The sequence below is a fragment of the Balaenoptera ricei genome, chromosome 2, assembly GCF_028023285.1.
Source record: "Balaenoptera ricei isolate mBalRic1 chromosome 2, mBalRic1.hap2, whole genome shotgun sequence".
In the NCBI taxonomy this organism is placed as follows: domain Eukaryota; kingdom Metazoa; phylum Chordata; class Mammalia; order Artiodactyla; family Balaenopteridae; genus Balaenoptera; species Balaenoptera ricei.
In genome coordinates this window covers 16156790-16184078 of record NC_082640.1, presented here as the reverse complement: position 1 = coordinate 16184078, position 27289 = coordinate 16156790, and the positions used below count along the sequence as shown (strand labels likewise).

Sequence of the window (27289 nt, the reverse complement as noted above, 5' to 3'; positions counted from 1 at the left end):
TGATGGTGGCCTCATAGAATGAATTGGGAAATGTTCCTCCCTCTGCTATGTTTTGGAAGAGTTTGAGAAGAATAAGTGTTAGCTCTTCTGTAAATGTTTGATAGAATTCACCTGTGAAACCATCTGGTCCTGGGCTTTTGTTTGTTGGAAGATTTTGAATCACAGTTTCAATTTCAGTGTTTGTGGTTGGTCTGTTTACATTTTCTGTTTCTTCATGGTTTAGTCTAGGGAGGTTGTGCTTTTCTAAGAATTTCTCCATTTCTTCCAGCTTGTCCAATTTATTGGCATATAGTTGCTTGTAGTAATCTCTCATGATCCTTTGTACTTCTGCTGTGTCAGTTGTTACTTCTCCTTTTTCATTTCTAATTCTGTTGATTTGAATCTTCTCCCTTTTTTTTTTTGATGAGTCTGGCTAATGGTTTATCAATTTTGTTTATCTTCTCAAAGAACCATCTTTTAGTCTTATTGATCTTTGCTATTGTTCCCTTCATTTCTTTTTCATTTATTTCTGACCTGTTCTTTATGATTTCTTTCCTTCTGCTAACTTTAAGGTTTTTTTGTTCTTTCTCTAATTGCTTTAGGTGTAAGTTTAGGTTGTTTATTTGAGATGTTTCTTGTTTCTTGAGGTAGGATTGTATTGCTGTAAAATTTGCTCTTAGAATTGCTTTTGCTGCATCCCATAGGTTTTGGGTCGTCGTGTTTTCATTGTCATTTGTTTCTAGGTATTTTTTGATTTCCTCTTTGATTTCTGCAGTGATCTCTTGGTTATTTAGTAGTGTATTGTTTAGCCTCCATATGTTTGTGTTTTTTACAGATTTTTTCCTGTAATTGATATCTAGTCTCATAGTGTTGTGGTTGGAGGAGATACTTGATATGATTTCAATTTTCTTAAATTTACCAAGACTTGACTTGTGACCCAAGATATGATCTGTCCCGGAGAATATTCCATGAGCACTTGAGAAGAAAGTGTATTCTGTTGTTTTTGGACGCAATGTCCTATAAATATCAATTAAGTTCATCTTGTTTAATGTATCATTTACAGCTTGTGTTTCCTTATTTATTTTCATTTTGGATGATCTGTCCATTGGTGAAAGTGGTGTGTTAAAGTACCCTACACTGATTGTGTTACTGTCGATTTCCCCTTTTATGGCTGTTAGCATTTGCCTTATGTATGGAGGTGCTCCTATTCTGGGTGCATAAATATTTACAATTGTTATATCTTCTTCTTGGATTGATCCCTTGATCATTATGTTGTATGCTTCTTTGTCTCTTGTAGTAGTCTTTGTTTTATACTCTATTTTGTCTGATATGAGAATTGCTACTCCAGCTTTGTTTTGATTTCCATTTGCATGGAATATCTTTTTCCATCCCCTCACTTTCAGTCTGTATGTGTCCTAGGTCTGAAGTAGGTCTCTTGTAGACAGCATGTATACAGGTTTTGTTTTTGTATCCATTCAGCCGGTCTATATCTTTTGGTTGGAGCATTTAATCCATTTACATTTAAGGTAGTTATTGATATGTATGTTCCTATTACCATTTTCTTAACTATTTTGGGTTAGTTTTTGTAGGTCTTTTCCTTCTCTTGTGTTTCCTGCCTAGAGAAGTTCCTTTAGCATTTGTTGTAAAGCTGGCTTGGTGGTGCTGAATTCTCCTAGCTTTTGCTTGTGTTTAAGCTTTTGATTTCTCCATTGAATCTGAATGAGATCTTTGCTGGGTAGGGTAATCTTTGTTGTAGGTTTTTCCCTTTCATCACTTTAAATATGTCCTGCCACTCCCTTCTGGCTTGCAGAGGTTCTGCTGAAAGATCGGCTGTTAACCTTATGGGGATTCCCTTGTATGTTATTTGTTGCTTTTCCCTTGCTGCTTTTAATATTTTTTCTTTGTGTTAATTTTTTGATAGTTTGATTAATATGTGTCTTGGTGTGTTTCTCCTTGGATTTATCTTGTATGGGACTCTCTGCACTTCCTGGACTTGATTGGCTATTTCCTTACCCATATTAGGGAATTTTCAACTATAATCTCTTCAAATATTTTTTCAGTCTGTTTCTTTTTCTCTTCTTCTTGGACCCCTATAATTTGAATGTTGGTGCATTTAATGTTGTCCCAGAGGTCTCTGTGTCTCATGTTTATTTTTGCATCAGTGCAGGCCATACCTGACTTTGTGATTTTGCCAGACTCGTAACTCCATTACCTGTGTTGTGATCTGCTTTTATTTTGCTACTTTGCTATTCTTTTTTTTTGGCCATGCCCCCGGCCTGAGGGATCTTTGTTTCCTGACCAGGGATCGAACCCTTGCCTCCTGCAGTAGAAACACAGGGTCCTAACCACTGGACCACCAGAAAATTCCCTTTTCTTTTCTTTATTTCACCTAACACAGAAAAAGTGAGGTGGGGATGTTTGGAAATCCTTATTTGCCAAAGTTTTGGAGAAAACAAAGAATGTTAATCACTTTTCTTAGAAACACAACTACCATATTACAAACACAGCTTCTGACTACAGGGCCTCTCTTTTTAGAAAATTATCATGGGGTTCCACTTTCTTTAGCTCATTCAACCTATCCCTCTTTGCAGGATCCCAGCCAAAATCCCTGGAAAATCTTTTTGTTAAATACATTTAACTGGAGTATCTCATTGTGCCTGGTGGGTCTTCTGTTTCACAGCCACACAGATCCATTAGTAATTTCCCTACAGTTAGAGAAATAGTTCTTTACCTAAGGAAAACGTTTCCTCTTTCTGTGCCAGTGGGCTCAAAAGGCAGCTGATTTTCATACTAACATTTCTTCAGTTGAATCCAATAAATACATACTGCAAACTCTGGTGAGGAGAGGATTGAAGGTAAGAAGGTAATTTAAAATCTACTTCATTAGATCAGGTGTGAAGATATACAAGTGAAAACAAGGATGGAAAGGAGGGGGTGTTAATAGGTCCTGACTGATTGGACATGTGACTGGAGGAGAAAGTCATTCCGAAGGTCATTTTAGAGTTTTGAACACTGAAGTTTTGAGCAGTCTTCTGAAGTTTTGAGTGTCAGGGGAGAGGTCCAAGTTCAGGAGAAAGAACGTTATGAATCAGAAGTAACTTCACGTCATTGGAGTGAAAATATCCAGCAGGCTATGGAGATGTGGGAGGAGCGCTCAAGAGAGAGGTTGACATTCCTGATGTAAATTTGTCATCAGCCTGGGTGACAGTTAAAGCCCTGAGGGTGAATGGGTTTGCAGGAAGGGTGTAGAGGAAAAAAGAAGAGACTGGTGATTAGTTAACACTTATTTCCACTTCTCTCTTTAATTGTGGCTGCTACAGGTATTTGCTTAGTTTGCCAAGAACTAGGGAGTATATCTATGTGAGAAAGCTTTCAAGAAGAATAAAGTTAATCTGTAGAGAATAGATTTTTTTTTAATTGGTAGACACTATTCATCCAATAGCTTAAATATTTTAATCACTATGTTATAATAATAGCTAACACTAATGCCAACTATAGGCCAAGTGCAATTATACATGTAATAACTCATTTATCCTTACATAAACCTTATCATATAGGTAATAACTTATTATTTTTATCAGTACCTTTTTACAAAGAAAACTGAGGCACAGAGATAGTAAGTACCTTCTCCAAGGTCTTCTTGCTATGAAGTGGTGTATCTGGGATCTGAATTCAAGGAGTCTGGTTCCAAATATACACTTTAATCACTGTGCTATATTGGCCTCATATGAAATATCCCTATGTAACAAACTTTGATAGACCTTTTCCAGCATGGTCCTGACTTATAATTAGTCACATGGTTATTCTGTTTTATGTGAAGAGGAGATGACTTTCTGGGGGCTACATATTGACGGTTTGCTGGACACATTATGGATGTTTCTTATATTTTTAATAGACTAGTAGATAGCATCTGGTTCAAGAAGAAATGTATTAGTACATCTTGTTGTACAGAAACAAAAGAGAATGCAGCACAGAAAAATGCAGACCATCTGTTAAGCTAAGAAGCAGTGTGATGTTTTGACATAATAAAATGTTTATATTATGAACAAGGCTGAGCAATGCACACAGGTTTAATGCATCCATGAATTAAGCCTCACACATCATTGGTATTCATTAGTGAAAGTGGGATAATACTTTCCACCAACACACCAGTTTTCTATTGATTTAAGTAATTAGGATTACTTGATCTTTCCAAGTTTCTAGATTCATTATACCAGACTATTTCCTGGTGGAGACTGGGCTGGCTTCATATCACAATATAACATTCAGTCATTTTAACAATAAGTCACTGAACAACGATTTCCAGTCAGTGTCCCAAGCTATGTCTAGATGATGGCAGAAAATGTGCAGGAGGATACCACAAGGTCATCCAAGGCAGGACTGTGAGTAAAATTCAGAGAACCAGAGGTGGAAATGGAGCACAGATGAAAAATGCCAAGAATCAAGAGTTCAAGATGGAGCATGGGTCCAAGAACTGGTAAATACTAAATAGTATGAACGCATAGGAACCAAACTCAGGAGATGATATGGGGCAGAAACCAGGTGACTGTTGCTTCATTTCACAAACATGTTACCTAACCTAGACACGTGGGATAGAGATGACTGTACATTTTCTTGTTCTTCAGAATGTATGTTTAGATCTCTTTCCACTTGGAATTGGCATGGTCACCTAAGTGCTTCTAGGAAGTGACATGTTTCTCATTTGTAGGCTCTGTGCTATAAGACTGTGAGGTAGTAATGTTCCTTGCTCTTTGTTTTTGTTTTATTTCATTTTTCTTATCCAGGTTGTTTTTGAAGGCCAGATGATTTCAACTCATGAACAGGATGAAGTCATAGCTATTGATGATATATCCTTCAGCTCAGGCTGCTTGCCTGCAAATGGTAAGAACTTTTTCTTATTTTGATCCTTATTGTATAATTAATCCAGTGCAGTTTAAATATTGTGTAATGACTTTGATCTGCTCTTTATTTTTACTTAATGCTTTAGAGTGAGCTATTTTCCATTGTTCTAATACACTGTGTAACAATGACTAGATTTATGCTAGAGGTGAAGATGGTATTTTTCACTGCTGATGCTATAAAGAGCTGAAAGGTGTAATTTAGTCTCAGATTTGGAACCTTGTAGCAACGTTTACACTGTTTAGTTAAATCTTACCCAGCGAACTCTATGCCTTCTAGGAGATTGGGAGAAAACTGGCCTCCATAGACTTGAAATTGTCTTCTTGGAGAATCAATTTGACTATGCCACTGAAAGACACAGATGGAGAAATATATTAATTATAATCTATTTTCTATTTAGACTGAAACAACTAGATCAATAAACCACACAGATCTAAAAAGTTATCCATATCGGTCCCTTGACTATATTAACTGTATAATATTCAATTCACCAGTCACATTGTTCTCAATAGAAATGTTCAATGTTTAAAATATAAATTGGTAATGATAAAATTAACTTAGTCGAATAAGCAATAACTATACATATTCAGATATATGTGATTATAGATATTTGATATTTTTCCTTTTGAAATTTTATTATGATATAGTAGAATAAAGATAGCTATTTTGTAGAGAGTATTCCCAGTTCTAATTTTGTACAAAGATATGGTAGTCGTGGTAAAAAATATTCCAGTAACAGAAGAGGTGGATTGGTCTACCTAAGAGAAATCAAGGAAACTTGATAAAGGGTGTTTGTATTGCACTTTGATGTTTAAAAAGCACTCCTACTGTTATGATAAGAGCTTACAGGTATGTGTCTTTTGCCACTCAAACCAAGATAAGGTTTTACAGGAGCTGATGACAGCACCTTCTAAACACTGGAACACATAAAAGTCTCTTTCATCTTTGTACTGTCAGTTCTCAGTATATGTTAGTAAGAAATCATGATAGGATAAATTGAAACATAGGTAAATTGAAATGGAGAACTTTAAAGGAACAGACTATAACCTCCACCCATTCCTAGAAGTAAATAATTTAAGTATAAACATCAGTGCCTTTTCACTAAAAGAAGATAATATTTATTAGATTTATCAGAAGAGAATCAATATTACCAGTGTAGAATACATTATTAACTCCAGACAAAGCATGATCTGCCATTCAAATGTCCCCTAATAATTCCTCTTCTGTTACCCTGCATAGTTGTTCCTGAGGCCAGAGCACAGCCTGCTTATGCTTGATTTTTAATGAGACACCTAGTCCCTGACCCTGATCACTTCAGCAGGGCCTTTATATATCTCAGTTTTATAGTTTCTGCAGAAATTGAGGTCTGCCAAACAAAATGATCCCTAATAGTTCTATTTATTGCCCGGTCTGGCTGATCACCCTCAAAGGAGAATAAAGCAGTGAAATCAGCTATTGGCTGGACTTTCTGAACCATCAGGAAGTTAGGAACTGGCTGTTGCTATTGAAACTTTGTTTACATTACAGATTTACACAGAAGAATGCTTGGGTTGTGCTTGGGACTTGAGATCGCTTGTAATAGGACTCTGCTATCATTTCAGACATGAACTTACTCTTCATCTTTGGCTCTGGGAACCAAAGCCATTTCCCTAATTACCCATGATCCATACACTGGGACAGACGCCGGTGTAGATGGGCCATAATAATTATTCAGAAGACGACTGCCAGATTTTTAGTTATCACTTAAAAGAACTCCTTAAAATCACTATAGAAGTAAAAAAAAAAGCAATAGTAGTGGGAGTGAGAGCATCAGAAAGTTGGACATTCAAGGAAAAGTTGTGGTCACATAGAAAAATATTGGAGTCTACAATTTCTAAGAATAGTTCTAGGTAGTGTTATCACCGTATTATTTTGAGGTGGTGTGGAAATAAAGTTTACTGAAGATGAGACATGAACTTTAAAGCTAAATTATTGGGCAGGCCTTTTACATGGATATTAAAGTTATACAATATTACAAGGTAAGGGCCTAGAGAAGAAGACTTTGAAATCCAAGACTGAAGTGTTAAGTGAATATGGAAATCAGATCTCCTGCATGGATGACACAGGGCTATAAGTTGGATGTCATGGGCCAAGATGTTTTTGCAACATGGAAGAATGAATCATTGTATAGAAGCAACATTGGGGATTTAGAAGGATGGCAATTTTAATTTTAGGACTTTTGTTTTATGGGGCATTGGAAAAGAAGGTCTCCCCTTGGGAGAGCTACAAAGGAAGTGGTGTCTTTTTGGGGAAAGCCAGTACTCAGGTAAGGTCACAGAGTGTTCTTTGACTCTTTGAAGGTGAGAGTGCAAGAGTTTTGTTTTTCAAATAGAAGGAGGATTGAGGGGATATTTAAACTTCTGGGAGGAAAACACAGCAGCATGAGGATTAATAATGGAGAAAAAGGATAAAGCATTATGCGATAGGACTGGCACTTGGATGGGGTTCCATTTTGTAAATGGTGAGAATGTGAGAGGCGGTAAACTTAAGTAGCATTAAATTTTCAAATGAGACTCTCCAGTCACGTTCAGGCACTATCATGATAGACTACACCTAGTTAACCATCAGAATCACATAGAAGAGTGATAGATTCTGGGATTCACTCCAGACCTGCTAGATGGGAATCACTGAGGATGGAGCCTACATTTAAAGTAATGTTCTCAGGAAATTTTTGTGAAGTCAGGCAATCCTAAGTTTAAGAACAGAACTAACCTTTTGGGAACCGCAAGACCTAGTCTCATGTTGATTATTGCACTTGGCAATGACTGCCCTGGAGCAGGGTTCTGGATGACTAGAGTCTGTGGTTTCAGTCTCATGTGGTCCTGGTGGTGACAGCCAAGGTAGGGGAAGCAGGCAGAGACAACCCAACATCTTCTGGACATTTCCATCAGAAAATCCTACTCCAATGGACAATAGGGCTAGGTATGCATTTGGAAGCAAGAAAGCAGAAAAGTGTGCTTAGATGACTTAATAGAGGATATAGCCAGTCATGGCATAGGTTCTTCAACTCTGATACTGCTAAATTCAAGGACCAAGGGATTTCCTTTGTATTTCCCTCATGCTTGTCATCTTATGCTCATAGAATAACCTCTCGCATTCAGGGCAGGAAGAAGGAAGGAATGAGAAGGGACGTAGTTTTGGACATGTCATTCATCGGCTAGGTGATTTTCAGGCAGACAACCTTAGTTGCTAGGGAGGCTAAGAAAACTGAAGATTTAGATTTGGCCTCTGTAATAAAGGCAGGCAAGGAGAACAGGTTTATAAGTTGAGGGCGCAAATATATTTGCTACAGAAACTCAACATCCGTATGTTTAGAATTAAATTCCAATCTTCTTTCAAACTCTGTTCCTTCTCCTGCGTTCCCTGTTTTAGTCGTTGGCGTCTATTTGGTCTCACTCAGGAGCCAAGGAGTCGTCCTTAAATCCTTCTTTCCTTTTCTCATCTCCACATTAATTTGGTTAAAAACGTTATTGAGAGCATGTCCTTATATTTCTCAAATTGTCTCCACTTATTTATTCATTATTCTTTATCCAACTCTGATTTTGTTTGCCCCATTTTTTTTCTCTTGGATTTTTAAAAATTCCAGTTTCAGTCTATTTCACCCCACTATTCACTACTACCTGCTATCCACCAGATTGTACTTTCTAACATCCAAATGTGACCAATCTCTATTTTGTTTAAATCCATCAGTAACTCTCATTGCCTTCAGAATGGAATTGAAATTTTTTGTCATGACATAAGCTCACCAGGATCCTGCTCTTAGACACCAGCCCAACTTCTTCCTTCTTAATTTCCCCAAGAATTCCCATCTTCTGGCCAAAAAGAACTACCTGTGAATCCAGCAACACAGTGTTAGCTCATTCTTGGGTATCTTTTCAAACCTTGCTCCCTCTTCTTATTTCATGAAAAAAATTTTTGGCCTGTTCTGCTACTAGATATCCTTCCAGACTGAGTCAATGTCTCTTTTCTGAGAAGCCTTCTCTTACAGAAAATCCCCCCACTCTCCCACTCCCTGTACAAACACACACACACACACACACACACACACACACACACACACACACACACAGTGTATTAATTTATCTCTACAACTAAATGCTGAGTTTCTTGAGGGCAAAGTTACTAGTGTCTTACTCATTTGTGGATCCCGAGTGCAGATCAAGTACTTAATAAATAATTGATTGAATAAAGAATATGTGCAATTATGTAAATATCAAGTATTTGGGATTTTGTATGAATTCTTCTTCTTTCCTCTAAGCTACAGCACCATTCTATAAAAAGCAGGTTTAAATAAAATATCATGGGAATATGTTTAAAACAGTACTTACACTTATGCTAAGAAATATTATTTTTAGGTTTTTGTTTTAGTATCAAAAATAAAGATACGTCTTCAAACTATATAATGTGATTTTTTATCTGGGGTGAATTAATCTGGGATAAGCATTTGCCATATTTTAGTAGAAACATAGTTTTTTTGTCATTTTATAGCCAAAATATAGTACTTGGAAATGAATACTGCTTGGAAGTGAATGCTGTAATATGTCTTTTGGTGGTTATTTTGGTTATAAAAATGGTTCTAAGATATATAGGTTTTCTGACAAGATTTCTTTATTTTCTTATTTCTTCAAACCAGTGTGGTTTCAAAAATTTGTTCTAATTTTTTTTTTTTTTGAGACTAGGGAGCAATTCTATTACTGTGTTTTTATTTTCTATGTTCTGATGCTTTGATGTCTGGGGTCTTGCTGACCCTGGAGGGACTGTCTCTTCCAGGGTGAGCCAATTCCTAGAGACAGTAAAACAGCTCACCTTACAGTGTATTTTTCAAATGCAAACCAACCAATCCAGAGCACCCACCCCAGCCACTTCTTTAGGCTTTCACACTCTGGGCCATTGTGTACCTGCCCTAATCACCCCAGGGTCAGTGCATGTTTTCTAAGACCACCATAAAAAAATACCACAGACTGGGTGGCTTAATAAGCAACAGAAATTTATTTTCTCATGATTCTGGAGGCTGGAAGTCCAAGATCAAGGTGTCACCAAGTTTGCTTTCTTTTGAGTCTTCTTTCCTTGCCTGTGGATGACTCTCTTCTCTCTGGATCTTCAGTCTTCTCTCTGTGTGTGTCGATGTCCTAAATGCCTCTTCTTATAAGGACACCAATCATATTGGATTAGAACCCACCAATATGACCTCATTTTACCTTAATTACCTCTGTATACCTCCAAATATGGTCACATTCTGAGGTGCTGAGGGTTTGGACTTCAACATATGAATTGGGGGTGGCGGGTACAGTTCAGCCTATAAGAGCAAGGTACTAAACAACTAGGGACAGCCCTGACTGAATAAATGAAATATTGATGGATTTGCAGATCATCGCTCTATGTTTGTCAAATCTCATGGAAATAAATACCCAAAAGTATAATTTTACTTATATAATTTTTAAAAAAAATTTTAAAAAGAAATAGTAGCTTTTTACAATTGGAAAAATTCTGATGAGGAGGAGTCCACCATATAGATTATTAAGTGCAGTATTATCTTTAGGGAAAAAACATAACTGATTCTCTCTACTTACTCTTTACTGTAGAAATACAGCTCTCTTTATAAATATAGGTATTTTCGTGGTTTCTGAATATTTTCAAGATGGAAAATAAAACTAAATTCTTTTTATAATATTAAAGAAATCTTTTAGATTTTTCCCACACTTTCAAACAGTATCTTTCTATTTACTGCCCTTGCCAAGATATGAGTATTCACTGTACATTTATTGAAAGGAAGACCTGTTTAGACTTTATCAAAGTGTAAAAAGACCCAGGTTTGTGACTGTGACTAAATAAGAATGTGCTAATCACTGATTCTTAAATACATTGTTTCTTAAACAAATTACTGTATATTTTTATAAAGATTGCATGTTAGGGCTCATAATCAAATATGAATATTCTGTGAATATTTTTAGGTTGGTTTGCCAGGACTTTGCCTTAGTCTCATTTATAAACATTCCAAATACACAAATTATTCCTTAATGAGAACCTGAATAATGCTTATATATTATCCAGTTAAATAAGCATTATTTAACTAGTTACCTTTTTTTATCTTATTAACTTCTAGCTACCGTTAAAGATCTAATGACTATTCATTGAAGTTCATTACTGTTTTAAGAAAACTGATAAAGAAATTGTCAAAAGCCCCTGGAATCAAAAGTGGATGTCAATTATAACTTTTGCTGCAATAGCCTTGAGGCTTGGACTTCATTCTCTTCCATTTGAGTTATGTGGCCAATTTCACATAACCTGTTTGTACAAGATAAGGTTTGAAGGATGGCAGGCTCTACACATGTGGCTTCATTGGTATAGAGACTTTGAAATTGTTGGCAAAGCTTCATCCTGCTGATTGTACATCATCGATGGAGAATTTTAAAATGCCAAACATAATTTTCTACTGCTGGATTGTGGTGCAATATAAAAATGAAAGAGAGAGGGTGTGGGGAGGGAGAGAAAATGAATATGAATATAAATATAGATGACATCTTTAAATAGCTTTGAGCTCTGAAATAGAATGCACTAAAATAAAAAGCTGTCCAGGAGATTAGTTGATTGACAACTTATTAACCCCCCCATATCATTGTTTTTGTGCTTGCAAATTCCAACTTGGGGGACTAAAGGTAGTAGAAGTGGTTAACATTGGTGAAAGATATTTAATAACAACTGACACAAGCTGAATTTTAAATTCCATGCAATTTATAATTGACTATTTGCTATTTTTGTTTACAGTACTTTTGTGGTTATTGTATAAATAGTGAAAAATTAAAGATAATATACAACATTTAATTGAACTATGGCAAACATTTAATTATGCAGCTCCAGGGGCTGAAGATTTGTAGCTATTATACGAATCTACAAAAATTACAGTTTTAATTGTTTCATGGTAATTGTTATTGTGCAATCTTAGTTTCATTTATTGCCCACACTCCCTTAATTGCATATGCAGTTTTATTTTCAGTGGATCTTATGTTCAAGAAGCTTTGCATATTCATCATTTGTTAGCTTCCATTATGAGAAACCAGATTATGGATGTTATTCATAAATCATTTTCACAACCAGTTGCTTCAATTTTATTTCCAATACAAATGTGAACAATTTATATAGAGTCTGTGCTGTTGTAAAAGAGTTCATTGAATTGGTCTTAGGTCGTTTATTCATTCATTCATTAAACAGGTATATATTGAGCATCTATGTTATGTCAAGAATTTTTCTAGACATGAGGGAGAAGCAGTGAAAAAACAAGTGGTAATCCCTGAATTTATGGAATCTATATTTTAGTCAGAAAGAGAAAGAAGCTAAGCAAGTAAATAGAAAAATGTACTTTATGTCAAGTGGTGTTATGTGCTATGGGTACAATAAAACAGAAAACTGAGATAAGGGTGCTACAGGTAAGAGGGAGATAAGTTTTAAATAGAGTGGTCAGGCATGGTCACATGAACATATTTTCTGAGCAAAAAAAAAAAAAAAAAAAAGTTGAGAGGTCAAGTTATGTGTATATTGGAAGGAAGCCACGTGTCAAGGCGAAGGTCCTGAAGCAAGAGTAAGCCTGGTTTGTAAGAGGAAGATCATGGAAAGGACTTTTGCATGCATTTCTTGTAGGATAGAAGCCCGTGTGATGATTTTGAGCAGAGGAGACATGATCTGACTTGCTGCTTGATTTAGCTTTAATATGTTCTTCTTGTCCTTCTTTCTGTAAATGGATAGTTAAATTACAGGATTTGAGGTCAATCATTTTTCATTCCTGATGAAAACTTTTATAATTACTAATTTCCTTCTAAGTACTGTTTTAGCTATATGACACAAATTTGAGTAAGTTATATTTTCATTCAGATCAAAATACTTGGTTATTTCAAAGTCTGTTTTATTTAAACGTATGATATTTAATTACCGAATAAATGAGGATTTCCCAGATTTGTAGTTTAATTTTGTTTTAGTCTGAGGATATTGAAAGATAATAATGGGGCAAGGTCAGCGACAAGGAGGCAAAATAAGAAGTTTTAACTATAATCCAGAAAGAATGATGTTCCCTTGACTGAGAATTGGTAGTAGTAGTGAGTACCTCGATGTAGTGAGATTCCGGATGTGTTTTATAGATCAAGCAAAGATTTGCTGATGGATGGCATGTCCGATGAAAGTAAGAGATGTATCATACATGACTCTACTCTTTTTACCTGAAGTAGAAGGATGGAGTTGTCATGGACTGAGATGAGAAAAATGTGGGAGGAGAAAGTTTGGGCTGAGAAAATCAGAAAATATGCCTAGTTTCAGGCATATTTCTTTTGAAATGCATGTTGGTTATCCAAGTGAAGTGGCCAAGTCAGCAACAGGATATGTCGGAGTCCAGTGAAAGGTCTGGACCTAAGTTATAGTTCTATGAGTTATTGGCATTGGAAATGTTTTAAAGGCATGAGACTAGGTGATATTAACAAGATTGTGAGAAGAGACGAGATCCAAGGCTAATGTCACCTTGTGTAACATCGACGAGATGAGGGAAAACCAGCCAAAGAGATGAGAATAAATGCTAGTCATTTAAGATGAAAACCAGGAGAAAATTATGTACCAGGATCCAGTGAAGAAAACATTTCAAGAAAAAGGGAGTGATCAACGATATCAATATTACTGATATGTCATGTATGTTGGGAAGGAAAAATTAAATATTATTGTAGATTAACAATGGAGAGGTCAACTTTGATATATGCAGTTTCAGCGCAGTGGTGTTAAAAAAAAAAAGGAATAGAGTTCTGATATATGTTACACCAACATGAATAAACCTTGACAACATCTGAGAAGTAAAAAGTTAAACACAAGAAGCTATATAATGTGTGATTCCATTTTATAAAATGTGCAGAATAGGCAAAGTCATCAGAAAGCAGATCAGTGGTTGCCAGAGGCTGAGGAGGGGGAGAGAATGGGAGTGATTGCTAACGGGTACAGGGTTTTATTTTGGAGTGATGGAAATGTTTTGGAATTAGATAATGGTGATAGTTGCATGACACTGAGAATGTATAAAAGCCACCAAATTGTGTACTTTTAAATGGTTAAAGTGGTGAATTTTAGGTTATGTGAATTTTAACTTCATTTTTAAAAAATTGAAAAAAAACTCATTGGAACAGATGCAAGATGGAATGGGGGGAGAAGAAGTGGTGCTGGAATCAGAATAGGCAGAACTTGGAGAAGTTAGTTGGAGGGAGTTGGAGGTTTAAGAGATTTTCTTAAGATGGGTGAAATTGTGGCCTCTTGTATACTGAAGGGAAAGAAAGCATGTGGGATGTAAAAGAGGGGAGGAAATTGCTGGAATGATTGCAAAATAGGGGAGAGGAGATGCATTTCCTGGGTAAATGAAAGGAGTGGACCTAGAGAGGAGCAGGACTGGTTGATCACAGTTAAGAGGAGGAAAGACATGTGGGTGGCGGTGCAGGTGGTGGGGCTTGTGAGGTTTTCTTCTGGTTTCTCTCATTTTCCCAATGAAACATAAAGCAAGATGATTAGCTGAGGGGGAGGAGGAGTTGGAGGTTTAAGGAGTGGGTAGAGGGTTTTGAACAGTTGTCTAGAGATGGAAGAAAAGGAAAGAATTAGGAATATGTAGCGGGATGGCCCCAGTGCAATGAAGTGAGTAGTCAGGGATATGAAGTCACTTCAGTCAGCTTGGTGTTGACCCATCACTCCCGTTCATCTGCACGGATGCAGGTGGAGCGTGTCGTGTGGGTCTCAGCCTATTCACAGTGACGCTATCTGCCAGGAATCTCAGGCGCTCACCTGGGCCCAGATTACATGTGGTGAGTCCCCACAGACATTTCCCAGACCAGAGCCAGTGTTGTGATGCTGTGGCTAGTCCAGCCCTTGCGGTTCTTATGATTACAAGACACACCTCTGCAACAACCATCAGGGAACTTTGGAAAAACAAGGTTTGCTTCTTACAGGTCCTGGAGTGTACCCAGCACATCCAAGGGCCATACAGCGAGGTTGTGGGGAGAGAGAGTAAACCTAGGGTTCTGCCTTTGTTGGGGTCGAGGGTGGGGTGCCTCGGGTTTCCCGGTTTTACTTTTTATAGTTGAATTTAAAACATACAAGTGGGAATTAAAGTGCAGTAAGGGAAAAGCTGGGTCACTCGAGTGCTCAGTTATCTAGGTCACCAAGGGCTTTTGAAAAGGGGAACTTCATGGGTGGGACGGCCTGGCTCTTTATCCAGTGTGTAAGGGGCAATGTGTTTATTGGAGATGGATGTCTTTGAAATGGATGGCTCAGCAATCAAAAGGTTGATGTCAGACACTTACATTACAATCAAGAAAGCTAATTGTCACGCACTTACACTACTTGAAGGATTGTACTTATCAGAGCTTTTGTCCTGAGTTTGTGGAAGCATGAGAAGAGCCAGCAGGTGACTGTTTTCTAACATCAGTAAGAAAAGAAATGAGGACATGAGAGAGGATGAAAGGAATTGCAAAACTGGAGGACCATTATCTTGTAGGTCCTGATGCTGTCAAAAATTTTTTACAGTAGAGATACTAGAGGGAGTGAGTGGAAAGATAGGAGTGATGGTTGGGGAGTGGGCCCCTCATAATTAAGATAGAGGAAGTGTTATCACCATTAGTTATGATCATATTCAGCCGAGTGGTGGCAGAAGTGGTTTTACATCAGCAGTTCTCCTTCATGAGCATCAGTAAGAAAAATCGAGAAACTGAGGGGCAAGATGAATGTGAACATTGAAATGACAAAGAGTGACATTGAGCCAACGGGTAAAGTAGTCAGGGATTGAGGGGTAGGGCACCAGTGTCTGTAGATGACTGTAACAAGATGTCAAAAGATTCAAAGCTCAGATATTTAGGAAGGTGAGAAACCTCCATACTGTTTTCCATAGTGGCTGTACCCATTTACGTTCCCACCAACAGTGTATGAGGGTTCCCTTTTCTCCACATCCTCGCCAACATTTGGTATTCGTGTTCTTTCTGATGATAGCCATTCTGACTGTATAAGATGATATCTCATTGCGGTTTTGATTTGCATTTCCCTGATAATTAGTGATGTTGAGCATTTTTTCATGTGCCTGTTGGCCATCTGCATTTCCTCTTTAAAAAAATGTCTATTCAGTTCTTCTGCCCATTTTTTAATCAGGTTGTTTGTTTTTTTGATGTTGAGTTGTATGAGCTTTTTATATATTTTGGATATTAACCCTTTAGCAGTCATCATTTGCAAATATTTTTTCCCATTCAGTAGGTTTTCTTTTCATTTTGTCCATCGTTTCCTTTGCTGTGCAAAAACTTTTAAGTTTGATTAGATCCCATTTGTTTATTTTTGCTTTTATTTCCTTTACTTTAAGAGATGGATCCAAAAAAGTATTGCTGCGATTTATGTCAGAGTGTTCCGCCTATGTTTTCCTCTAAGAGTTTTACAGAGATCTGATTAAAATCCAGAAGCACACTGGCATGGTTGTTTTTTTCTCTCTCTCTTCTCTCTCTGAATCGATCTCTCTTTTTCTGTCTGTGTAATGAGTCTACCTAAGGCATGATGCCGCCATACAGAGGAGTTGGGTTGAGCATGCTCTGTAGAACAAATGTTAACATTTTCAGAAATAATGATCCTTTCTAGTGACACCTGCATCTCACTTCTTGCCAATCTTACAGATGAAATTTTACCATGTCAAGAAACATCGAATACCAAGAAGGAACAATGCCGTCCAGATATAAGTCTCTGCAGATTTGATTCTACAGATGAAGGATTGAGGTGTAAGTGTTAAAATGAGATGTCTGCCTGCCTTGTCAGCGTGTAGGCCATCCATGAGACTCAGAAGCCTAACAGGAATAACAGACCACTAGTAGGGCTACTCACTTGACAGACTCTGTTGACATCTATGTCTTAGTTTTATCAGGAGTATCATTGGGGTTTTAGCTGGAGTGTTATTGCAAGTCTGTTGTTTATTCAAAAACTGAAAGACAGTAAATATGTTAAGATTATGTTGTTTTGTAAAACAATTACATTAAAGGTCTTGGAATTATATACAATGTTTCTTCTTTAAAATTTCAACGTGATTGTGAATAGTAAGTTATTTAAGTTAACTGAATTCCATAAAGTAGGTAAGGTCAGATATTACGCCATTTAAAAAACCACAGTGGAAGCAGTGGTACAAGAAAAAGTAGAAATCTCTTCATCTTTTTTTTTTTTGGCGGTAGTGGTTCTCATTCAGAGGATGCCCATCTGGATCAAATGAAGAACTTTTAAAAAGTAGAGGACACTCTAAGACTTACTGAATCAAAATTTCCAGATATGAATTTGTGTGTGTGTGTGTGTGTGTGTTTAAGCCTTGATTGCAACTATAACCATTGTTAAGCAGCCACTCCAGTAGACTGTGATAGTCCACCGACATCTTTTTCTCCTCTCTTTAGTGTGTCAGGCCTGTGGATTTGATTTTGACATGTGTGACTGGGTATCAGAAACATCTGCTGGGCAAACTTCCTGGATGCGCACAAAAGCAAGAGAAATTTCTGTGTTAGAGTCTCCACCTCAGCAGGATCAAAGCGGTGATGATGAAGGTAGCAAATAAAAAATCATATTGATTATGCTTCCTTTTTAACTCTTTTTAGTGGTTGCTCTAGAGTTTGTGAAATACATTTACAGCTAATCCAAGTCTACTTTCAAATAACTCTATACTTCCTCATGGGTAGTGCAAGCCCATTATAATAAATACTCCTAAATCGTCCCTCCTTTCCCTCGTATTATTGCTGTCATTCATTTCATTTAATTATCAAATACATTAGGACTATTACTGTTTTGAACAAACTTATTTTTTTGATTAACTAAGCAAGTTGAAAATAAAATGTTTCACTTTACTTTCATTTATTCCTTCTCTGATACTATTCCTTTCTTTATGTAGATCTGAGTTTCTGACCTATATCATTTTCCTTCTTACTGAAGAATGCCTTTAGCATTACTTGCAAGTCTACTGGCCACAAATTCCCTCAATTTTTATTTGTCTGAGAAAGTCTTTATTTGTATTTCATTTTTGAAGGATAATTTTTGCTGGACATAGAATTCTAGGTTGAGTTTTTTTCTTCTTTTAATACTTTAAATATTTTACTCCACTCTCTTCTTGCTTACAAGGTTCGGAAGAGAAGTCTGATCCAATTCTTATCTGTGTTCCTCTATAGGTAAGATTTTTTTCTTCCTGGAATATTTCAAGATTTTCGCTTGTCTTTGATTGCAGTTTTGAATATAGTAATGTGCTTAGGTGTAGTTTCTTGGATATTTATCCTGCTTGGTGTTTCCTGAGCTTCCAGGATCTCTGGTTTGGGGTCTGACATTAATTTGGATGAAAATTCTCAGTCACTGTTACTTCAAGTATTGATTCTCTTCCTTTCTCTCTTTCTTCTTCTCATATTTCCATTATGCATATGTTGCACCTTTTGTAATTTTCCCAGAGTTCTTAGATAGAATCATTCCTTTTCTTCACTGTTTTTTTTTTTCTGTTTGCTTTTCAGTTTTGTAAGTTTCTACTGACATATCCTTAAGCTCAGAGATTCATTCCTCAGCTGAGTCAAGTCTGCTAATGAGCCCTTTGAAGACATTTTTCATTTCTGTTATACTGTTTTTTTACCCCTAGCATTTTTTGATTCTTCCCTAGAATTTCCAACTCTCTGCCTACATTATCTTTTTTGCATGTTTTCTACTTTTTCCACTGGAACTCTTAACTTATTTATCCCAGTCTGATAATTCCAGCATCCCTGCCAGATCTGGGTCTGGTTCTGATGTCTATTCTTTCTCTTCAGACTATATATTTTTTGCCTTTTAGTATGCCTTATAATTTCTTTGTGTGTGAAAGCCAGGCATAATGTACTGCATAAAAGGAATTAAGGTAGATAGGTATTTAATGTGAGCTTTTATGTTTATCCAGCTACAGATTAGGCTTTGTTTGCTGTTGGCTGTAGCCGTTAATGTCTGAGGCTAAAATTTCATGCAGTGTTCTTGTTTTGGTCCCACTGTTGTCTTCGGGTTTCTCTAAAGATATCTTCTGAAATAAGGTCTGAGACCCGCACTTCTTTTGGTAATATTTCCTTGTTATCATACAGGACCACTTTTGATGTGGTGATAAGTTGTGAGGGGAAGGGAAGCATCCTATAGTCCTATGAATGGATCTCAGTCTTCGATCCAGTGGAGGCTGGATCTGGGTATTTTGCTTCCGTCATCTGGAAGGATAGAACCTGCTGGATTTGATATCTCACTTCTCCCAGTTAGGATCTCCAGTCGGTTAGCTGGTTGTAAAGCTTCTCTTGAGTGAAAGCCTTATTAAGAATAACAGGAGAGTCCAGGTATATTTCAAAATGACTACTTTTCCTCTCCCCCAGCTGTAGGCACAAGAGGATTTTTCTTTGATTCTTACTGTGAGAACCTGGTAGGGCTCTTGAAGGTAAAACTCACAAAAGAGTGGGGTCCTCCTTAAGATGGGACTGCCTGGAGCTTTTAACTCGCAAATGTGTTCACACTGAGCCTCCAGCAGTTCATCAATCACAATCTAGTTTTTTCCATCCCTGTACTTTCCCATACAATTTTGGGATTCTGCTCTTGAAAGTTGTGATTCTCTGTATCTGCTTACCTCACCAATTCTTGCACAATGGTTTGTGCCATGACCTCAATCTTCCTAGGGGTCTAAGAAGAGTTGTTGATTTTCAGTTTGTTCATGTATTTTCTTGCTAAGTGGACAGGAGTAACAACTTCCAAGCTTCTTTCATGGTGGTCCAGAAACTGGAAATTTTGCAGGCTTTTTTTCAATTAGATTTGTTCTCTTTCTAAACCCCCTTTACTCTTTCCTGCTCTTTTACTTTGTTCCTACCTCCTTGTTCAGCAATTTTATCGTGGTATTACTCAGCAACCCAGAACCTTATCTGAGTAACAATCCTGGTTTAAGGTTTCATACTTGATGGTAATGCTTGGAGTTTTGCACATACTGTCACTTAGCCATAGCCCACAGCAGTGAGGGTAAGTATCTTTCCCACCTCAGTTTTTGAGAAGGATTTCCAGCCCTAATCTTTGACCTCATTGAGAGAATTTGACTCTGTTCATCCAGGATTTTGCAACATTTAAATTAGTCAAAATTCTAGCTACTACAGCCTGCTTCTGGTCCCAACATCCAAGAGTTCTGTGGTTTCAGCCCTGCTCATCACTTGGCATATCTATTTTTTCCTTATCTTTTGAGATGTTTTATCTTGTTTAATCTGTCTCTGCTTTTGTAAAAATGTGTTTTCATTTTATTTATCATTTCCTTACGTATAGGTCAGAGGAAAAGTATTAACTTACTATATACTATGATTAAAGGCTAACTTGTCTAGTAAATAAATTTCACTGAATTTAAGTTCAAAGTTTTTAGATGTTGCAGGAATATTTGCTCTCTTACAAAGAAATAAAACATTTGAAAGACTTTATCTTTGAAAATTGAAGTTATAAAACATAGAAATATCTTTGTATCTCTGCATTATATATATTATTGAGTTCAAAAGTAATCCAAATTGGTTTTAAGAATCAGATGGAAAAAATTGACAATATTTTTATGTACTATACAATCCATATGTGTAGTTTAGTAGGACTGTAAGTATATGATGCTTCCATGTAGTTTGGTAAGAAAGAAGGCAGTTTAAATTATATTCCCTTAAACGATAAAAGTTTTTCTGTGAAGAATAGAAAAAATAATCAAAAGGGAAAATAATTCTGGGAAGAAAGATGAAGAATTTTTGATTAAAGAAAGATTGCATTGTTATATTTAAAAGAATCATCATTTGGTGGCACAGAGATTTTTATATCAGTAGATTTCTTTTTATAAGAATATTGAATTTTCATATTGAAGGTATTGTCAAACTTTGATTTTAGGAATTAGGAGGAGATTACAATGCATTTTAGAAATCAAATATGGAAACGAAAATCTGTAATTTGTAGTTGATGCAATCTTTTATAAAAACATCATATTCTTTTAAATAAAATATTTGTGTTTCAAGCTTGATTTGGAAAAGTAATACAATAATTTTGTTCAAAACAGAAAGCAGCTAATTTTTTCTAAGTTGCTTTTTTTCCCCTTTATTTTTCAGGTTACTATATATGGGTAGGGGCTAAGCATGCTTCTACTCTTAACCATTTAGACAGCAGGGCTTATCTAAATAGCTCTGTGTGTCACTGCTTGGGCAAGAGCTGTCATCTTCAATTCTATTACTCTATGGAAAACAGTGTTCTGAGAGTAGGACTGTATAATAAAAAGGTGAGAAGAAACTTGCATTAATTTCAAATTCATTGAATAAATGAAATTTCTATTCTTGGCAACTTTTGTTTCTATTTCTCAGTTGCATGTAGGCTATAGGTATTCCTTATCTTGACTTTATTTGGTATACCTTTAATTTTTTTTTTTTTTTTTTTTGCTTCTGAGGGGGAATTTTTTTTTTCTTTTCCATTATGGTTTATTGCAGGATATTGAATATAGTTCCCTGTGCTATACAATAGCACAAATGTTGTTTAATTGGTATACATTTAAAAAGAAGTATTAAGAAGGTGGTTTAGGGAGATATTGTCATGTACACCGTGGTAGTTTGCAAAATATTTCATAAAATTGGTAAAATTCATGAAAATATATTAAAAACTATGGTGTAATAATATATTTGGGATTCTATATTATTAACTCTATACTGAAGCTCTGATGTGATCTGTTCTGGATTTTTGATCTCTGTATACTTAAAGCTGTAAATGTGATGGAAGCAAATTACTTGTTCTGGCACAGTAGATACAGTTTTAAAAGATTGGTAATTGCTGATTAAATACAGCCAAATGAGTCATATAAATTAAAAAAAAATGGTGTGCTGGGCAGAGTGAAAGTTGTAGTGGTAATGCTAGTGAATAAATAAATCCATGCTTTTTTTTTTTTTTTTTTAACCTAACTAACTGAAAACAATTCTCTACAATTGGGAAAACACTTGAGACACTTTGAGAACTTCTATTGTGAAGAAGAATTTATTTATAGGTAGGAGTAAAAAAATCATAGGGGTAAACAGCAGTTATTCTACAAATGGGAAACATTTGACAATAATTGCAGGAATTCTGACATTGGAAAAGAAAGACAGTAAAAGTATCCAAGCAAGTAGTTTCCTTTGGCTCAGGATGCTTTGGATAAATCCAGTTGAAACTTCTGCATGACATCAGCCAGATTCATTATTCAACAAAAGTTTGTCATCTGTACTTAACAAGTGCCACTAACCATCTGTCAACAGCATTTTCTTCTGTTCTTTTCTGAAGTTTGCAGTGACTTCATAATTAATCCGCAAGTATCAGACTGCTTATTACCAAGATACTTGAACATTCAAGAGGCATTCCCCTTTTCTTCTGAGTTCTATCATATCACCTCTCCCTTTTCCTTTTGTGTTGTTTTCATCATATCCAGTCTTTTTTCTTCTACTTCTGTTTTCCAGACTTCTAAAGCATGAAGTTGAATGAATACTCTCATTAGATGGCCTAATACATTGTCCTTTGTTACACAGATGAGACACAATTTGTAGCATTTTGTAGCTATATTTTGTAACATTTTTTTTGTAGCAATATTTGGCAGTCCACTGCCCTAGAATCTATTTGATATATTTCATTCAATTTGACATGGTGTGGGGTGGGTGGAGGGGCAGAAACTTCTCCCTGCCCTTTGTGTAATACTCCAAACTTTCCAGATAATTGGGAGAAATTTTACCCAAAAAATAGGTTAAACTTTATCTGTATATGTTATACCATTCAAGCTTTAAGCACCTTTTAGTTATTATCACCTGTGCCATGTAAACCAAGCCCATTGAGCTTTCATGCAATTTGAAATTTTCTGTAATTTCCAAATCCTTCTTCAACAAAGGCATAATAAAAAAAAAGTCTGGAATAATTTTGTTGAGCTTATATTATACTTAAAGATGCTTTAAAAATATACGGTCCTACAATAGTGTTTTTCACATGGTGGGTAATCAACAGTCATTAGATTTTGAGTGAATCACTGTCCTAAGTTTGAGTAGAAACTTGTTATCTATCTTCTAATACTAAGGATTATTTTAATCTACCCTGAACATCAGTGATGGATTTTAAGTTTCAGTATGTGGATATGGAGTTTTGAATTATTGAAAGTGAGCAATATCATTCCTCTGGTGGCTCTGGGATTGCACAAGAAAAAGGTGCAAACAAATTGGCTTCAGATACCGCCTCATATAATAAGAATAGACTTACCAAGATTCCATCTCCCACATTATAAGAAAAGAAGAAGTTAATTCTGGAGAACCGACCTAGTGTGTTAATCAGAACCAACTGGGGGTACATCTTAGAGAGCATTGACTGATGTTTGATCCATTAGTTTACCCAGTATTCTGCAAGGCAGTGTCCAGTCTTTTCTGACACTATTTGCTGTGCTCTATACACATAAAACGTTGGTCACCAATGCAAACTGCATCAAAGTACATTTAAATTACAAGCTGATGTTTTATCACAAAGTTAAAAAGGACTTCAAACCTATCATTTAAAAAATTAGCTCTTGATGAAAATGATCATTTACATATTCCATGAATAGAATAACGAAAATAACCCGTAGGATGAAATGTGCTGATGAACCAAGAAATATCTAGTGAGAATGCTGAGGATAATTTTCTTTATTTTCAGAGTAATTTAGAATTTGAGAAATAGAAAATAGGTAAAAGACAAGTTAACTAAAAAGTTGAAACTTTTAAAGTCAGCTTCAGTGTGTAGCAGTTCTAGTTTGTACCACTGAACTATTCTTGGGATCAAGTCTCTGTCCATCATCTATAAGAAAATAATCATAGCAACGGCCTATCTTTTATCCTGAGGACAGCTGCCATGTCAGTGAGCCAAGGATAGTGGGGGTGTCCAGCTTGTGGTGGCTTTTACATATTTTAAAATTCCCACTGGCAAATAAATAGGAGGCACACATAGCTGGGACAGGAGAGAAAATGCCTTAGAAAATATCTTTTCTAGTATGATACAGATTTTAAAGCTATAATAAGCTCTCCTTGAAGGAAGGTTTTTGCCACAGTACATGGTCCTATCACCACATGCAATCAAAAGTAGTTTAAAAAAAAACCTTGAATTTGATACCTTGATTTTTTTCATTGAAAGGGGGAAGGATAAGCTGGTCTCTAAGAGATCTACTGATAAATATTTTTCTTGAAAGGTAAAATGGCATTATTGATCCTGGTCTAGGGGAATAAAGACATTTAAATAATTTTGATTGATTTTAGGATAATAGAAAATTAGAACATCCCTTGAAAGGCTTTTCTGAACTGAGGGTTTCTTTTTTACATTGACACCTGTTGAAAGTAACTAGATAAGAGTCTGAGAGTAAGGACAAAAATAAAATAAAAGCTGATTTCATTTAGTTGGGGTAAATCCTTTTTCCTTTTCATTGCTTGTGTTGTCAGATAGGAAAATGTGGTAGAAAAATCTGGATTTCATACACAATATACCATTAACTTCTTGTGTGAAAAACCACTTAAGTTTAGAAAGAACTCTGCTCAGCTTTCTGAAAAAAATGTAAATGCATTCTTCTTCAAGTAGAATGGGGGAGGGGAATCAATTAGGCACTGTGAAGAAAGAGCACAATAGCTGTAAATTATCATCATAAAATTAAAGTGAGGGGACATGGTGAATGCAGCTTGCCAAGTAGTGTCACTAAAAGCATCTGTGGAGAGTGTAGTGTCTGGATGCTAAATAATTGAAGTTGCATAAGAAATTATTGAAAGAATAATTTGCTGTATGTATCAACTTTTTATAACTTCACTTCATTGTGATGTGACCTGGAAACTATCAGCTGAAAATGTGTCCACCATGTATGTTTCATTGTCTTGTGGAAGTCTTAACCGTTGATATGAACAAGTAATGGAATGAAGTATATTTTAATTGGTTTAGATTATCTTCTGAAATACTTCAGACTTGGAAATTGGAGTAGATAACAAAGGGCAAAGGACTAAGTTAAAAATAGATTCATTTTTAGAAAACCTTAAGTATGAATGAAATAAGTGAAACCAAGTGAGGAAATAAAGGCTAACGAGAGTCTGAAAAAGTATGAGTGTCATGTGTCATTTGAATTACAACTAGCTGTCACCTTTCAGTGCTGTTTCCTGTCTCGCAGAAGGAGAGCACAGAGATAGTCTCAGAGTTCAACCTGAGACATATTTATGCCACTGTCTGCATTTTCACTATAGTTCATTATACATATATTTCACTAAATCTAAGGAAAAATAGGATTATTTCAGAACATAAAAGCACAGTCGTAAATCATAAAGTCTAGTACCATAGGCAAAATTGTGGAGTACGTTATAGACTTTTATCGAATATCTGACCTCATAGTATACAGTAACATAATTTTGGATACACTTTGCAACCTAGAAAATGATCATCATACAGATGCATGACATAGCATGCTTTAGAAGACATGAAAAGGTCTTTGATTGAGTGACTGGAGAGTCAAATAGAAATATAATCTCCAGAAAACAACTGTATTATTTGGAACTTGGAATGAATTCTTCCATAGGAAAAAATATTTAAGGTGAGATTGTACAGAAAATATATCTGATAACAATTTTTTAACTTTCATGTTAAATATTTGCCTGCCATTTTTTCTTTCCTATTATCATGGCAATATTGCAAAATGAAGTAATGTCAGTGGGATTAAGATATAAATAGCTGGTTTATTAATTGCTATTTAGAATTTTATTTTTCGAAGTGCAGTACTTTATTCAAGATTCCATTCAAATTTTTGTCCTGTCCTTACTCTCCATCAGAAAAAAAAAATAGGCAGCTTTACTATGTAGACATGCTTTATTTCCTTATTTTTAAAAACAATAATTTTTATAGAGCAGTTTTGGATTCACAGCAAAATCAAGAGGAAGGTACAGAGATTTCCCACACACCCCCTGTCCCCACACATACTTAGCCTCACCCGTTTTCAGCATCCTCCACCAGAATGGTACACATGTTACAACTGATGAATCAACACTGACACGTCATCATCACCTGAAGTCTCTAGTTTACATTAGGGTTCACTCTTGGTGTTGTACATTCTATGGGTTTGGACAAATGTATAATGAATGACATGTATCCATCATTATATCATCATAAAGAGTATTTTCACTACCTTAAAAATCCTCTGTGCTCTATCTTTTCATCCCTTCCCCTCTCCTTTTCTTCATTTTTCTTTTAAAATGTTATATAGCTTTTTAACCAATACTTTAGATTTCTTAGTACTTAATATCCTACAGGTAGGGTAAAATCTACTGAAATATAATTAAGAGAGCACATATATAAATATGAGAGTAGAATTTGGGGAATGAGTGATGTCTTTTTCTTTGGATCAAAGGAAGAAGAAATATTTTGGACCTACAACATATCAACTCACAGAAAATGGGTGAAAGCGGATGTATTAATACCAGAAGGACTGAAGACATTTAAGGTATAAAAGGGAAAAACAAGTATTTTTTTTTATCATGAGTTCAATTTTTAGCTTTGTAGTTATGAATTTATCACCCATTGCTTCATTTAAATTAGCATTGAAATTAGGGATGTTGACTTGTATGTCTGGGGAGAGCAATTACTTTTCATTGTACCTATAGCCCTGCTCAGGTCAAATCTTGTTGAATGGAGGGGCAAGAGCATAACTACTCTTGTTTAAAGCATCCTCACCCTCCATGGGTTCCCTCCCTAGGACCCCCAGACGCCATGCAGTACAACCAGGGAAGCCAGGTACATTATGAAGCAGATAAATAATAAACTGGTATTGGAAAATCAGTAGAGTATATTTAAACGTTTTGAATGCAGTAATTCATATCTTTATAACACATGGGTAACTCTACCTGTACAAAGATGCATCTGAAATAAACATAGGCTCAGTGGGAATGCTATCTCTTAAAAATATTAACTTGGGGTTTTGTGTTGTATATAGAGCTGAGATTGTACAGAAAAATGTATCTGATAATATTTTTAAACTTTCATATCAAGTGTTTGCCTGTCATTTCTTTCTTTTCTAATATCATGGCAATATTGCAAAGTGTAGTAGCGTCAGAGAGATCAACATTGAAATACTGGTATAATTAATTGCTATTTAGATTTTTATTTTTGAAGTGTAGTACTCTAAGTTTCCACCCATTTTGTATATAGAGTACATAAATATATTTATGCTGGAGTGTGAGTGTAAAATAATGAGGCTAATTGTATGTGTGGCTTAGGGAACCAATTTCATTCGTTTAAGGTAATATCACACTCATACATTTTTCTAGGTATTAAAAGGGAGAGCCCAAATGATACTGAACTGTGACCATGGAGGTTTTTAGAATCCAATTTA

The 27289-nt window shown here is 35.8% G+C and overlaps 1 protein-coding gene across 1 annotated transcript in view; it reads left to right on the top strand.

The window, feature by feature from the left end:
• MALRD1 (MAM and LDL receptor class A domain containing 1) overlaps window positions 1-27289 on the top strand; it is a 600449-nt gene that overhangs the window by 47075 nt on the left and 526085 nt on the right. Inside the window, exons 5-9 of the mRNA XM_059909182.1 lie at window positions 4764-4860; window positions 16575-16676; window positions 17334-17480; window positions 21021-21187; window positions 26309-26401. Coding sequence (XP_059765165.1) covers window positions 4764-4860; window positions 16575-16676; window positions 17334-17480; window positions 21021-21187; window positions 26309-26401 — 606 coding nt within the window. The remainder of the gene's footprint in view (window positions 1-4763; window positions 4861-16574; window positions 16677-17333; window positions 17481-21020; window positions 21188-26308; window positions 26402-27289) is intronic.